This window comes from Mixophyes fleayi, chromosome 11 (assembly GCF_038048845.1).
Source record: "Mixophyes fleayi isolate aMixFle1 chromosome 11, aMixFle1.hap1, whole genome shotgun sequence".
NCBI classification, from domain to species: Eukaryota; Metazoa; Chordata; class Amphibia; order Anura; family Limnodynastidae; genus Mixophyes; species Mixophyes fleayi.
In genome coordinates, this window is record NC_134412.1 from 52,839,207 (window position 1) to 52,856,482 (window position 17,276).

General features: G+C 40.9%; 1 protein-coding gene across 1 annotated transcript in view; it reads left to right on the forward strand.

The window, feature by feature from the left end:
- Window positions 1-17,276, forward strand: part of TECTA (tectorin alpha) — a 354,553-nt gene that overhangs the window by 214,027 nt on the left and 123,250 nt on the right. The window contains exons 10-11 of the mRNA XM_075190731.1: window positions 12,009-12,296; window positions 14,135-14,272. Coding sequence (XP_075046832.1) covers window positions 12,009-12,296; window positions 14,135-14,272 — 426 coding nt within the window. The remainder of the gene's footprint in view (window positions 1-12,008; window positions 12,297-14,134; window positions 14,273-17,276) is intronic.

Here is a 17,276-nt window from a genome sequence, read left to right on the forward strand (position 1 = left end):
AATATTTAAGATATTACATTTATTTAAATTTAGGGCCAATTGCAAGTTTATTCAACATGAAAGTCATCCTTAAAGATTCTCAAAAGTACATGCAAAGCCAAAACTAAACCAACATCTTGATAATTCAAGAGCTCACTGCTGCCACTTTCATTTTCCATGTTAAATAACTAAAAAACATAACCAAACTAATTTTATTCTCTACTGATTGTATTTGCCACAAAGTATTTTATATATAGTTGTGACCAAAAATATTGGCACCAATGCAGTTTATTCTAATAATGTACCATGCCTTCAAAATAGCTTTTAACTTCATCAATATTTTGGGTTTCCACATATGTATGTCTTTAATTTACAGTGGAATAAAACACAAAAAGCAGAAAAATATACTAAGTTGTAACTCAGTGGTTCCCAAACTTTTGCAGTTCGCGGCACCCTTAGAGTCTCCAAATTTTTTCAAGGCATCCCTCCAAAATAATTATTGCGCAGTCCTGTTTTAGAAGTAGTTGGGTCAAAAAATTGTAATAAGTATTTAGGTCAGGACAGAAATACTTATTTAGTTGTATGCAAAAATGCCCTCAGGCACTCTGCCCCCTCTGCATCCAGAAACACTGCCCCCTCTGCATCCAGACACACTGCCCCCTCTGCATCCAGACACACTGCCCTCTCTCACACTGCCCCCTCTGCCCTCTATCATGCTGTCCCCCTCCTCTGCCCTCTCTCACGATGCCCCCCCTCCTCCCTTTGCCCTTTCTCACGATGTCCCCCCTCCTCTGCCCTCTCTCACGACGTCCACCCTCCTCTGCCCTCACTCACGATGTCCCCCCTCCTCTGCCCTCTCTCACTCTGTCCCCCTCCTCTGCCCTCTGTCAACCTCCTCTGCCATGCTGTCCCCCTCCTCTGCCCTCTCTCACGCTGTCCCCTCCTACGCTGTGTCCCCCTCCACTGCCCCTCTCACGCTGTGTCCCCCTCCACTGCCCCTCTCATGCTGTGTCCCCCTCCACTGTCCCTCTCATGCTGTGCCCCTCCTCTGCCCCGCTGTGCCCCTCCTCTGCCTCGCTGAGCCCCTCCTCTGCCCCGCTGTCGCACTCCTCTGCCCAGCTGTCGCACTCCTCTGCCCGCTGTTACACTCCTCTGCCCGCTGTTACACTCCTCTGCCCTGTTGTGCCCCGCTGTCACCCTCCTCTGCCCCTGTTACACTCCTCTGTCCCCTGTTACACTCCTCTGTCCTGTTGTGCCCCGCTTTCACCCTCTTCTGTCCCCTGTTACACTCCTCTGTCCTGTTGTGCCCTGCTGTCACCCTCCTCTGCCCCTGTTACACTCCTCTGTCCTGTTGTGCCCCACTGTCACCCTCTTCTGTCCCCTGTTACACTCCTCTGTCCTGTTGTGCCCCGCTGTCACCCTCTTCTGTCCCCTGTTACACTCCTCTGTCCTGTTGTGCCCCGCTGTCACCCTCCTTTGTCCTGTTGTGCCCCTCTGTCACCCTCCTCTGTCCTGTTGTGTCCCGCTGTCACCCTCTCTGCCCCGCTGTCACCCTCCTCTGTCCTGTTGTGCCCCGCTGTCACCCTCCTCTGTCCTGTTGTGCCCCGCTGTCTGCCCCGCTGTCCTGCTGTGCCCCGCTGTCACCCTCCTCTGTCCTGTTGTGCCCCGCTGTCACCCTCCTCTGTCCTGTTGTGCCCCGCTGTCACCCTCCTCTGTCCTGTTGTGCCCCGCTGTCTGCCCCACTGTCCTGTTGTGCCCTGCTGTCACCCTCCTCTGTCCTGTTGTGCCCCGCTGTCTGCCCCGCTGTCCTGCTGTGCCCCGCTGTCACGCTCCCTCTCACTCCTCTGCCACGCGCCAGCCATAGAATAAAAAGAAAGAACACAGAAACTTTCCAATCTGTCGGGCGCCGGGACCCAGCAGACTCCTCTCTCCTGCAGCAGCTTGTTACTGAAGTCGATATTCAGTGACAGCTGGTAAGTTTCTGTGTTCTTTCTTTTTTTCAATGCTTGGCCCACGGCACCCCAGTGACAGCGCCCCGGCACCCCTGGGAGCCGCAGCGCACAGTTTGGGAACCGCCATTGTAACTTATTCTACACAGTAATCCTTAAATAGGTCTGATCTTTTAGAAGTAGTTAGGAATCATTAAAATTCAGGCAGATGATTCACCTCCACTTCAGAACTGAACTCATCTGTTGTGAGTTGCGGGTGCCTGCATTATAAAAATCACTCATTATAAATGCTTAGATAGAGAAAAAAACTCAATCTTTTGTTTTGTGTCACTGTGCATACTGCTATGAGCATGGAGAAAAGAGCAGAAGACAGAGGAGGCCAGAGAGAAGACTGTAGCCAACATGTACAATCTCAATGCTACAAATGAAACTCCAGAAACCTTGATTATTCTGTTTACAGCGAGGAGCCAATGGGGGGAAGGTACCATCTGTCGGAGAGTACATCAGGCACGAAGAGACACTTGCATAAATCACAAGGCTATCAAAGATTTTCTAAATTGGAGGACCTGTAATACCACAGTAACCCAGGCAGTGGAGACAGGCCTGTTGGCTTCAAGTACATGCTCAGTACAACTTCAGTTATGATTCTTTCCTCTGTGGAAGACACAGGTCTTTCTAGACTAATTACTGTTTGTTCGAACTGCCGATTCTACATTAACCGAGTATGCAGATGCGCTTTTGCAACCCAATTGTGGATGTGAATGCTGACTGATTAGTCAGGTCATGCGGAATGGGAGCACCAGGCACCCTGCTCAGGAAAGCCACTTAATACAGCTTCAGTAGATTTCAGCCTCTGATGGATAACTTGGAATCTCAAACCTGTAAAGTATTTGAGAAAGATCCAGTGAAATATTCCCAGTACCAGCAGGCTGTGTATAAATGTTTTCTGGACAGAGTTCCGGAGGAAGAAAAAGACACTAATAGCTAACAGCTCCTCCCGTGGAGCCCTTCTGCTTAATGGGAGGTTTCTGTCTTCCCCGAGCTCACCTTATGACACCTGCGTTACGGTTTGACAGGTGTGAATTGATCCTCCACGTTCAATCAGGTTAACATCTACTCTCAAAGGCAGCATCTACTCTCAAAGGCTTCAAGCGTGCCCTTAAGACTCATTTCTTTATTCAAGTCTATCAGTCCTCCTCCTAACTCTCTTCCCCAGTTAGTACCACCCTATTTGTGTCTCCACTTTCCTTTAGGATGTAAGCTCTCAAGAGCAGGGCCCTTTTTTTTTGTGTGCTCCTTTTACTATTCCATCACCCTCTGTACCTCTTGGCCTGCTTCCCTAGTCCTATTTTCGTAAGCTTTGGCCTACTTCTCGCTGATTTCTAACATCACTCATTGTCCCAGTAATAATTTGATTTGCATTACCATATTACCTGTGTCTGTGAATATATTTTTGTTCATTTTTGTTCTTTCTGTATCATGTTGTGTCATGGCTCACTGTTTTTGGTATTTTATGTACGGTGCTGCGGACCCTTTGTGGCGCCTTATAAATTAAGGATAATAATAATAATAATAAAATACCGCCTCAGTTAAACTCCCCACCTGCCACTGTCCTCGGAGCGGAGGCACTCCCTGGATGTGGCCACAAGAAAAAGCTTAATTGAACATTGCAGCACAGGATTGTTTGAATGGAGCATCACAAAGTACGACAGTTTCAATTTGCACCTTCTGTCCCCAACTCAATTAAAGGGGGTTATATGATAGGAGGCCCAGGAGGGACTTAAGAAAGTCCAACCGGATTTTGATAAACACGCCTGAACAAGCCAAATTCCTTCAGGGAGAATGTCCTTTGCATCATGAGATTACCAGGCCATTTTAGAGTGCAATGTTGAAACCAGTGTCAAAAAGTTCCATTGAAGGTCTAGCAGAAGCACCTTTCAAAAAGCACCCAGGAATGGTTCAAGACAAGACGTTGGACTGCTCTGAAGTTACCAGCAGATCTAAGTCCCATAGAACACCTGTCGAGAGATCTGAAAACTGCAATTGGGAGAAGGCACCCTTCAAATCTGGGAGAATTGGAGCAGTTTGCACAAGAAGAGTGGACTAAACTGCCAGTAGAGCATAGCCGGATTAAGGGGGGGGCACAGGGGGCACATGCCCCGGGCCTCCCTATCTCCAAGGGCCCCCCGCCGCTGCATGAACTTTCCTGCTGTCAGTTTCTAACTGACAGCAACCGCTCCGGGCCCCCCTCTCTCCGCGGCTTCCCCCCCATCGACCTAACCTGCTCCTGCTGTCAGTTGCTGTCTGACAGCTCTGCCCATAATTTTTTTTGTTATTTTTGCGGCGGCGGCGGCGGGGGGGGTTGTGGGGGGGGCGGTTTGCGGGCCGGTTCTGGGCTGTTTCTCTTCATTGGTGGGGGACCAAAAAAAAAATAGAGATTTACTCACCTGATCGCGGCCGCGCAGGCGTCCCTCCTCCTTCCTCTCTGCTATGTTAATGCTGAATGACAGGCGTGACGTCATCAAGTCACGCCTGTCAATCAGTGAGGAGCAGTGCGGAGAGGAAGCAAGAAGACAGAAGAGAGGAGAAGAAAAGCTAATAGAAAGGTAAGTGAAAAAAGGGAATTAAGCAGAAACGCAAACTATGAGGAAAAAGGAGATGAGAAAGGCAGAGTAAGGAATAAGGGGAGAGAGGCACAGTAAGGAATAAGGGGAGAGAGGTGCAGTAAGGAATAAGGGGAGAGAGGCGCAGTAAGGAATAAGGGGAGAGAGGCACAGTAAGGAATAAGGGGAGAGAGGCGCAGTAAGGAATAAGGGGAGAGAGGCGCAGTAAGGAATAAGGGGAGAGAGGCACAGTAAGGAATAAGGGGAGGAGAGAGGCACAGTAAGGAATAAGGGGAGAGAGGCACAGTAAGAAAAAAGGGGGAGAGAGGCACAGTAAGGAAAAAGGGGAGAGAGGCACAGTAAGGAAAAAGGGGGGGGAGACACAGCATGAGAAAAAAGGAGGGAGAAGAACAGATTGATGAAAAATGGGGAGACAGGCACAGTATGAGGAAAAAGTGCGGGAGAGAGGCACAATAGTGGGGACTATTAATTTAAGATGGGGTGGTTTGGGGGTGAGTTTGGGGAGAATGAGGTCTCTATTAAATGTGCCTATGAATTATTTAATGGCAGTGACAGGTTCGGGAAATACGTATATTTCTAAAATTCAAATACTATTCATTTATTGCTGGACCTGTTTGTAGGGAGGGTAATAGGTTTATTTAACAAATATGAATACTATTATTTTAATGTCGGGGCTGGAGGAAGGCCTAATTATTAATCGTGGGTGGTACAGATTTAACACCAGGGCTGGCTATAATTTTCTAAATGTACCCATTTTTTTTCCAAATAGGTCCTCCAACATTCCAGGATCCAGACAAGCCGCAACTAAAGAATCCTGCACAGGTGGTGAAAGTGAGAAGAACAGGTAGGAGAGAGCAGCAGAGTCTGTGAAATGTTGTGATTCTAGTGGGACAATCCTAATTTTTGGCGACCGTTCAATAGTGTACACAACAATGCAGGTGCATCAACACACCCATTAGCAATTTTAAATAAATATTGAATAAAATTGTAGTACTAATATATATATATATATATATATATATATATATATATATATATACATATGTGTCAAAATTGGTGTTATGTTATCAATGTTTATTTTTTTTGTTAATTTTAGTGTGTTGTATCATTGCTAGTTTTAGTGTGCAGTATAGTTGTATTTTTAATGTGTGGTGTCAATGCACATTTTAATGTGGGGGTTTTGATGATTGTTTTAATGTGAAGTATTTTAGTTTGTGGAAGTAATGACTTTTCTTGTGCAGACAAGCTAGGCGAGCCCTGTGGGAGAGCTGTAAATGTCGTACTAGCGGGCTATAGGTGTCGTAATGCAGGATGTGTCAATGCTTATAGCCTTATACCCAATGAAGACACTATACTCTTAATTTTAGATTTTAGGGGCCCCCCTGTTTTAAGTGCCCCGGGCCCCCCAAAGCCTTAATCCAACTCTGCAGTAGAGAGGTGCAGGAAGCTCATCTATAGGAAGCAGTTGATTGTAGTTATTTTGACTAAAGGCTGTGCTACCAATTATTAAGTCTTGGGAGTCCATAATTTTGTCAATGTAATTTCTTTTCATTTTATGTTTTAAAATGATATTCAGTATTAAATTCATAAAAACAAAGGTTTTGTAATATTAACAGACAAAGGAGAAAGGCTAAATATTGTTAATTTATGCTTAGGGGAAATTGTGAGGCAAGGTGCAAAGATGACAATCTTTTGGCCACAACAGTATGCTACGCTTCCACTAATGTATAATCCTGCCTATATAGTGACTTAAGCAATCCACATGCACAAATCCGAAAGTCCAGATTGATAATTTTTTTTATCTAGTTACCAGCATATTGACTAGTGAGAGGACAAAAATAGACTGATCTAACATGATCGCTAAAATTTGTTATTTTCAGTCATCCAAATTGCTGTTGGTATAATTGGTAATTTTACAATCACTACTATTGTGTATGCTTGAAATTTTAATAGGAAATAATTCTTCACTAAGCATGGTCTGTGTGCTGTTTGTGAGGTCAGAAACCATGTATTTGTCTGAATCTGGAAATTGTGTGTGTGTCCATTTTGGTGATATTGTAAAAACAGTTGTTTTTAGCGCAGAATTAATTGGATCTTTATGTGCGGGCAGGGCTGGCGCTGGCATTTCCTGTGGCCCCCCTACAAGATTTTCTATTTTGCTAGTATACTGGTTTAGTTCTATTCCGCCACTATCATGGTGCCGTTCTATTTTGCTGGTATCCTGGTGGTATTATATGCTACTAGAATCCTGGTGCAGCTCTATTCTGCTGGTATCCTTGCGCAGTTCTATTCTGCTGGTATCCTCGTGCAGTTCTATTCTGCTGGTATCCTGGTGCAGTTCTATTCTGTTTGTATCCTGGTGCAGTTCTATTCTCTTGGTATCCTGGTGCAGTTCTATTCTGCTGGTATCCTGGTGCAGTTCTATTCTGTTGGTATCCTGGTGCAGTTCTATTCTGTTGGTATCCTGGTGCAGTTCTATTTTGCTGGTATCCTTGTGCAGTTCTATGCTGCTGGTATCCAGGTGCAGTTCTATTCTGCTGGTATCCTGGTGCAGTTCTATTCTGCTGGTATACTTGTGCAGTTTTTTTTCCGCTGATATCCTGGTGCAGTTCTATTCTGCTGGTATCCTGGTGCAGCTCTATTCTGCTGGTATCCTTGTGCAGTTCTATGCTGCTGGTATCCAGGTGCAGTTCTATTCTGCTGGTATCCTGGTGGAGTTCCATTCTGCTGGTATCCTGGTGGAGTTCTATTCTGCTAGTTTCCTCCTACAGTTCTATTCTGCTGATATACTGATGCAGTTTCATGCTGCAGATATCCTGGTGAATTTCATATCACTTACAATAATCCGGCGCAGTTCCTTAGTGCTGGCAGCATCCAGGAGCAGTTCATATACTGCTGGCATCCTGGTGGAGTCCCTACATTGCTTACCTCTTGGGTTGATCCCTGCTAGAACAGAATTTTGGGTACATTTCACTTTAAAGAAAGGCTAGTGAAATGTTTATTTCTGGTTTCTGTACTTTATCTGTAGACTAGGGAAAATAAATAAGGGACATTTATGAAATCCTCAGCACAGAAAACTCTAAAACAGGGGCTATCATTCCAGCCTCTAATAGAAATAGCATTAACCTCTGCCATTTTTAAGGAACAATGTTCTAAGCGCAACACACAATAATGTTGCACTCTGAAGCACCGATGGCACAGATAATTAAAATTTACATTCAACAGTTACATTCACAGACCAACTTCACAGATGTTACCCTACGATTTTCTCCACTGATTCAGAAGTTTTCAGTGGAGAAAATCGTGTAGGCAGGGTTCTAGTTCATTAACATAGGACAAAGATTATTTAGATTAAGAACCTGAGGAGAGTCTTGAAAAAAGTTGGGGAATATTTTACACAGTGTTGTAATCAGAATCACTAAATTCTTGTGACGCAATGCTTGCGACAGTATAAAGAAGTCATCCCACAGTGACCCTAAATCACTGGTAAAAAAAAAGTACTGATCAATGCTGCACTGAAAATTCTGTGATTGATTTAACAGTGCCAAGAGACCAACTCAGCAGAAAGGATAACATATAGCAGTGTAAATTAAGTGCTAAATTTAGAATTTCTCTTGAGTGCGTACCTGTTTGTGAAGAGGAAAAGATTGTAAGGACTTGGGGTTGAGTACCTGGGAGGTACAGGGAGATGAAGCTTTAGGGAGATACATAGGGGTATATTTACTGTGCTGCGGTTCCATAGAACCGCCAATTCCTTGCACTTTGAAGTCATTTTCTTCAAAGTGCCAGGATTAAGACAGATAGGAGGTTGCAGAGGATTATCTCACCTGTAACCCAATTGATCAGAGGATTATGGCGGAGTAACTATGGATGTCTTAGGATAAGAGGTAATGTGGGACAATGAATCAAAACAAGGGCATGTCACAATTCTGATACGAGGAGTACCTGCTAACGTTGGCGCAGCACAAGTAGAAGGTGCGGAGTCTAACGCGCCCCCTGGTCTTTTCCAGGAACCCCCGCAAGGAGGTCTGGGTTTTGATGCAGGAGACATGCAGGTTGCGGTCCTTTACTGAGCCGTATAGTGAGGTACAAGAGAGAGAGTAATCGGGTTAGCCGGATCTGTAACGAGCTAGAAGCAGAGGTACACAGGGAGGAATCCAATAGAATGGTCAGACAAGCCGGGTTGGTAACTTCCAGAAGGGATAAATGCACAGGGAGAATCCAATAGAGTGGTCAGACAAGCCGGGTCAATAGGGAACACTGAAGAGCCGGAAAAATTGTCAGGATAAGCCAAATAATACACAGGAACTCTGGAGCAGGAATGACCCAATACTCTGGCACCTTCATGGTGTCAGAGTCAGTCTTAAATAGAGCTAGTGGCCAATAAGATGTCGGCGGTGTGATGTCATCGGCCGCTGCTGGGGATCCGAATAGCGTCCCTGTCATGAAACGGGATGCTAATGGACTGAGGACTTTTAATTCATCACTCGTGTCTTACAGTTTAATGTACTTTTTATTCCTTGGCCCAGTCTAAATATATACACCTGAGCATTGGTGTATTATGTGTATTATTATTACCTGCAATATTGTATGTATTAGAAATAGAAAGAATATTGCCATATTGTGTGAAAATAACAGGACAGCAGAAGTAATTTTATTTGTGTTAGCTAAGATAATTACCACTTATCTCAAATGTTCATTGGTATGATAAGTGGCTTAGATCTCCTTGGAAAAGTACTTCAGGGGTTAAATTCCACCTCCACTGGGAACACTCAAGTTGAGTGAATTAAGCTACCATTGTTAATTTTGTTTGCTCCCTATTGTCCAATAGTGAGCTCTACAGACAGCCAGGAGCTGGACCCAGCAGGGGTCAACTGGATAGTGTGAGAAGCCCACCAATCAAGACCTTTTGCAACTCCCCTTGGCAGGCATTTCCCAAGGTGGGATTAGGAAGTGATAAAGGAGGCTACCCTGGGAGCTGGAGACAAATGTGACTGACTTTGGTCAAGAGGTGATGATCTGCCAGAGATGTGCTGTGAAACGTATCTCACTAGATTTATTTGGACTTATTTCCTCACTTGTTGGACCTGCTGTTGTTAAGGGGGCCGTGCTGTACCAATCCCACTGGATTTATTTGAACTGATTTCCTCACTTTATGGACCTGCTATCGTTAAGGGGGTCATGTTGTATTTAATCCTGTTCTGCAGAATAAATCATCCTTCTATTTTTTCTCTAATACCGTGTCTGAGTGATTTGGGATCCACGTACCTTCACAGTCTCGTTGCCTGGCAACGGAACACGCATTAGCAAGAGGACTGGCAGTCTGGTCGGACGTATTGTGTCTGGTTGCCTGGCAACCAGACTCAGTGGAGGAAGTGACAGACGGCCGTCCCGAAGGAGTGGAGGGACGGCGTCTGAAAGGACAACTGCTCAGAGTGGAGTGAATTTTTAAAGTATTTTCCTTTCCTTAATACAACTGTCAATTTTGATGGTTAATTGCCTGAGTCTTTCCAGGGTATCAGGGACAAGATATTGGACCAATGAATCCTCCTTCTGCTTAGCAAGATCTAGGCAGATTTGGCTGCATAGTGTTGGATCGTTCCAATCATTGTCAGTGGACAAACATCTGAATTCTGTGCAATATTCTACCACTGTCCTGCAACCTTGCTTGAGGGAACATTGAAGCTACTCTTCAGGTTCATCATACAACAGACTGAGAACTTCAAAGAGTGCATCAATGGAAACTAGAATTGAAATGTTAGGACTGAGACTAGAAGCCCACATTTGGGGATCACCTTGAAGTAGTGAAATGATGATCCTTACTTTTTTGCTGTTCAGTACCAGAAGAGTGGGGCCTTAGCCTGAAATATATTTTGAAACCTGCTTTAAAATTTCTAATATAACTTCCATTCTGCAGAGAAACCATCTGGGCGGTTCAATTTTTTTTCCACCACAGAACCTCTGGTAGCCTGAGATATTCTAGATACTTCTTCCTGAGCAAACAGACCAATTGAAAGCTTTTGTACCACTTGCAACAGTGTCTGCATTTTGTTCACCAATACTTGGACAGGACTTGGTGGTCCAGTCTCCATTGGAATTCCAATGGATGATTCAAATTGCCAGTGATAATGCTACACTTACTGCTGGGCATCAGGTAAATATTTAGAATAGGTATGAGAGAGAAATCTTCACCTATAGCAGCCACCTTTCCAATAGAGAGTGGTATTCTCACAGGTACTCAGATGCCCTCAGGACTTAAGATCAGCTTAGTAAAGATTTATCTTTGGTGCCATGTAGCCAAGAGATGTAGAGACTGGAAGCAATAAACCAGGCAGAGTTCACAAGAGTACTCAGGGGAAAGCAAATGGTCGAGACAGCAAGCGAGCAAGGGTAACCTGAGTCAAGTCAAAGGTCAGGGCGGGCAGTGAGCAAAGAGGTCAAGAAACAAAGCCAAGGGTTAAGATGCGCAGCCGACAAAGAATAATAGATAGCAGCATAGCAGGCTTCACAAGTGCAGAAACCGGCAGGGAGTCTAGATACTCCCTGTTATTTAAGTACATGAGGCCCAATAAGAACGCTTCCTTCTGCAGGCTAATAGACTAATTGTGATTATGTGATCACCTAATAAAGCCACGGAAATACAGTGAGAGCAGTCACGAGCAGCGAAGTGGCTCCTATCAGTTGAAAGATTGATTGGCTGATGTCCAAATCTGCATGAGCAGACTTTGATTGGGCAACCATAGGAAGATTTTGTAAATGTGTCTGTGTCTATGTAAAAAATCCAAACACAGATCTGGGGCCTGATTCATTAAGGATCTTAACTTGAGAAACTTCTTATTTCAGTCTCCTGGACAAAACCATGTTACAATGCAAGGGGTGCAAATTAGTATTCTGTTTTGCACATAAGTTAAATACTGACTGTTTTTTCATGTAGCACACAAATACTTGATAGCTTATTTGTACACTGAAATTTAAAGTTGATATTTGTGTGCTACATGAAAAAACAGTCAGTATTTAACTTATGTGCAAAACAGAATGCTAATTTGCACCCCTTGCATTGTAACATGGTTTTGTCCAGGAGACTGAAATAAGAAGTTTCTCAAGTTAAGATCCTTAATGAATTAGGCCCCTGATCTTTAAGTGATTTGTTCAAACAACCAAATCGTATTATGGCTGTGACCAGCTTTGCAGTGTCACAAACTGATTAGATTAATTAGAATCATATGTTTTTCTGATATGTTGAACTTTTTTAAATGATAAATTTATTAATGATGCCAGTTTTAAACAAACATTTTTCCTTTCTATTACATTTTGTCCATAAAATTGGAACTGTTTACATTTTTAAAGTCAATTAAGCCTAATTTTGCATTTAACAGGACCTGCACTTGGCAATAACTTTATCGGGCTCTATAGTGAATATGATTTGCTCAATGACTTTCCTTTATTTTTTTCTTAGGTTAACAATAATGGAGTGGTCTCTTTCAATGTTCTTGTCAGCCAGTTCACTCCAGAAGCTTTCCCGCTATCGGATGGTCGTGCTTTCATTGCTCCTTTTTGGGCAGATGTTCACAATGGAATACGAGGGGAAATCTACTATCGGGAAACCACAGATCATGTCATCCTGAAAAGGGTCTCTAAGGAAATTAGGAAGCACTTCAGATATCTCCCCTCTTTCTCAGCCACCTGGGTTTTCCTGGTCACATGGGATGAGGTCACCTTTTATGGAGGAAGCAGCACCACTCCTGTAATACAATAAATCAGATTGATGTTTATTTAGTAGATCCCAACACTTTTGAAACTTATAAACAATTCTTTCTAAAGTGTGTCTGCCACAAGTGCAGTTATTATTATTTTTCTTTTGTATTAAACATACCAACATTGGATTAAAGAAAATATTTTTCAATCAGTAGTCCTTTTATTTTTATATTGTTTATTAGCTTATCTCATTCTATTCCAGACCATAGATATGATTTAACTACTAATGTTAAACCACAATAATTAAATAATATATAACATTTATTTAATATAGCATTAATCCATTATATGATATTGATAAAAAAAAAATTGGGAGGACAATAAGTTGATAATTAGTAGCGTCAAGAGTTAAAAAAAAAGATAAAACAGTTTTCATTCAAAGAATCATGAGCTATGTAATCTATAGAACGTTCAGTCTTTAGGAGCAACCCTCCTTCTGAGCTGAATTTGGATCCCAATATGTTCTTCCTAGGGGAAGTTCACTGCTCCAGAAAAACATCTGAAACAAATACCATTAAATGAGCAGAGAAACGTGTAAAGTGATTTGATTAGTAAGGCCTTTAATGCTGATAATACATATAGACTGAGATTAAGGCATGGAAGCCATTGGATGGTAACAAAGTAGATACCTGAGTATTATTTACATTGCACAAATCCTCTGATCTGTGCCTAATCATTTCAGGAGGCAATCTGATACATATAACATTAAGTGGTGCTGTAGCCATGCTTGTAAAGTGAAGTGTCATCAGCAACAAATTATTCTGAAATAATTTACTAAAATTATGATAATCTTACCAGGAGGTGAGAGACACAATAAGAACTATTACTACTGCATCATAAAAATGTAGAGGAAGGTAACACAAAATGATATGTCAACTGTATAAATTGTCATTGGATATTTAAGTATAACCTCCCCTAGGAGGGACCTATTGGGTTCCAAATTTAGTAAAAGACTGGACAATGTACTTTGTGTGTTATAGATTACAGAGTTTCTGATGTTTGAATGAAAACCATTTTCATTTGTTTCTCTCGATGTTACTAATTATCAGCTGATTGTCCTCCAACCTTTTTTTCTCTTCGCTTTATTGATAATTTATCAATATTTTATGATATATAAATTCTATATTGAATAAATATCATATATCTTTTAATTATTGTGGTTTAATATTGGTATTTAAATGAAATGTAAAGTCAGGAATTGAATGAGAATATATTCACTCCTTCTCTAAAACTTTTTGTTTATTTGGTTCAAATTAGTTACTGCTGGGAACCATATAATATCTATTAATCTTTTATTAGTTGTTGAATGCTAATAAATGGAGACCTGATTTTTAATTGCCTTAATAAAATATCTGCAGACCACTGTTCTAGTCCCATTTAATGGCCTTAAAGCTAAATTTATAGTGCATGTACTTACTATTGCCCTGGTTTGAATGGTCTAACTTTTCACATTAATACAATGTTACTAATAGTAGATTTATTTTAAAAAAATATATTAAAATAATAATAAGTAATAAGTAATTAATTTGAACCCATCTACATTTTCCTACAGAAGGGACTGATATTTTCCTTGCTTTCTTTTTCAAAGAAATCTCTAATATTGGCAAAAAATTAACACTAATTAGGATTTTGCTTTAAATTTGCTGCATGAAAAGCCCAATCACAAGATATGTACGTCCCAGAGTTAACATGGCTCTGCTAGTTGTATTGTTAAGCATATTTGGCCATTGTTCTGTGGACTGTATGTTTCACTGTCAGTAGAAAATCTTGAAAACATGATATGGAAAGATTGCAACGCTTTTCACGATACTTTAATTACATTTTCAGGTGAATACATTTCAAGCTCTGCTGATTTCAGACGGGACATCAAGCTTTGCAATGTTCAATTATGCAGAGATCACATGGACCACAGGGACAGCAAGTGGGGGAGACCCTCTTACTGGCTTAGGTGGTGTTATTGCACAGGTAAGAAATAAGTAATATGACTTTTGGTCTTCTGGCATGAAACATAACCCCCTATATCTAAGAATATGAAAATAGTTTTGAACATAATTCTAAAGATAAATAATAATAAAAAATAATACTACTAATACATTTTGCTGAATCATCATGTTATCTAATTTCATAGAAAAAAATCCAGTTTGTACAATTTGTCTATTTATTTCTGCATTTATTTCTCTTTTGAAATAACCATATCATTCTGTTTTACACATTTGTATCATTTGATGTATGAGGCTAGTGATGAATGAATCTACTCTATTTTCTGTTATGCATTCTTATGTTGCCGTTCAGTCTGCCTTCATTCAACTTCTCAGGCATGTTCTGTTTGCTTGTAGCTTATTATCAATACAGAGGTTCCTTTCTAACCTGTAGTGGCCACAGATCAGCTAATCAAATGAGGAAACCTATATGAAAATTAATTTTACAGGGTTGCATTGATTGTGATTATATTGCAATTAAACTGCACTGCACCAGTCCCCTGTTTACCCGAGTAATCACATGTTCTGGAAAGTCATAAAGTCCATAATTTTATTAAAGATTGTGTTCTGCATGAAAAAGGCTAACCAAGCTAGTACCAGAGTATATTACAGCTATAAGCACCATATGGATAACACAATAATGGTGTATGGATATTCAGAAAACACGTGCCAATCACGTTGTGGACATGCTTATCATTGTAACTAAAATTGGGAAAATATAGTTGGGGATGACCTAGCTCACCTGATCTAAGAGCAGACAAATCAACATTAACATAGCAAATTGAAGCTGCAATATGCAGTCCCTCCCTCCCCAAGAAAACAATAATCGAAATGTATGTTAATTACTCAGGGTCCATGGTAAAATAATTCAACTCTGAGAAGAGCAGAATAAAATGAAAATCTAAGACTCTTTGACATATACAACTTTATTAATATGTAACACAATTCCTTTATAGATATTGCTTGTGATAAATCTAATACTTTGTATCACTGTAGGAGAGTACAATAACAGACCTTAATTTTCAGATAGTATTTATCGGCCCCACCAAAGGGTTTGAACCTATTTTATAAGCACTTTTTCCTTTCGTTTCACAAACTATAAATCTTTATTTTGAATTTTTCGCCACCATAGGTTTGAATATGTAAAGACATATATATATTTTAAGAATAATTTATATGTAATTTATATTTTAATAGATATTCAGTGTACTGAAGTGCCTTCTTTTGTTCAGCTCTAGTATTCTAATTTAAGTGGTTATATAATAACTCTGAGAGAGCAGAAATCAGATGTTTTATATATAGATAAAGGATGGCAGACTCAAACTCTCTTTCAAATCGTCGTTGTCCTCCTGGAAGACACAGACACAGCTTTACAACACTGGAGTCAAATGTTGTGTTTCAAAATGCCCTGATTTCATGATGCACACTTACAACACACACAGCAACCCCAAAACATCACTGAACCTGCTCCATTGACTGTAGGGAAGGTGTTATTTTCATTTGCTTTCTGTAAACATAGGGATGATATGCTTTACCAAAATTCTGGAATTTGTTCTCATGTGTCTACATGAAGGAATGTGACTTGTTCAGGTGTTTTGCAAACTCCAGATGGGCTTTCTTATGTCTCTATCTCAGCAGTATGACCCTTGGGCCTCCAACCTCAGAACACCCATTCATTGAGTTGTCGACCGATGGTGCGCGTTGAAACTGTCTTACATTGTATCTGAACGTCGGCTTTAATCTGTTTGGCAGTTGATTGAAGAGCTTTCTCCATCATTCAAACAACCCTGTGCCGCAATCTTCAACTTTTCTCTTTCCAGAACTTGGCACAGTGCCATTGGCTTTAAACTTCCTAATGACATTACATATAGTGGAAGCGGGAATATCAAGGTCTCTGGAAATTGATTTGCAGCTTTTAGATTGCTCATGCTTGGCTAAAATCTTCTGTATAATCAGACAATTATCTGGCTTTCTTTATTATGTTTTCTCCATTCACATTGCAGTACAAACAGTGGCACAAATGGAGACAATGTGTCCTTTTTTTCCTCTTTTTCTATTGTAGTCACCTGCTACTTGCCACAGATAAGTTCAGTTCTCAAGTGAAATCATGCTGCAAAGAATAGTGACCTGTCTATTATCTAAATATGAATGTCAGGACAATTCTGTGTACTCATAAAATAATTGATAAGTTGCTCAGTGCACTCTGTTTTTCTTCTGTGATAGTCCATCCTATATCACAAATCAGTGGTGGCTAAATAAATAAACTGCCCTGTTGGCAGGGTATTTCACAGGAGACTCTTTTTACTTAAATCACTTGTTTATACGTGTATATCATGTAGTTAACAGAAGTTCTGTGCTCTGGGTATATATAGAATAGTATCAACTATTTTAAGAGAGATTATCTTGCCAGCCCCCAGTTAGCAGAAGCTAACATTACAATATAGCTATTTACCACTTTCATGTGTATGAATAGATGCCTTACATGACGTTTTAGGTGAATCATTGGATTATGAGTACATGTTGGATTGTTTTCTTTCCTTGCAGTAATGTCTGTATTTAATTTTAGGGTGAACTATAACTTATATGTAGCCAATCAATGGTTTAAATATTTTCATAATTATTTATGGCAACATAAAATTTATATCCATCAAGTTCAATCCTTCATCTCTAAATTCCCCAAGCTGGTGATCTGGTGGAACTAAAAAAAAAACCTAAATCATAAACGTCCAATTTAATGAAAAATTCATCCCTACTCCAGATTGACAATTATACTTCTCCCAGGATATACTCTCTACAATATACAATTATTTAATGGCAGTAACCATGTATTCTTTGTTTTGTTTTATCCTCACTTTAATCTGCCAATATGAGTTTTTGTGGGAATGCATTTCAGAGTTTCACTCTTCTTACTATAAAGATCCCTCTTCGCCGCTGAAGATTAAATCTCTTCTTTTCTACCCACAAGGGGTGACCTTGTATTGTCTGCTGAG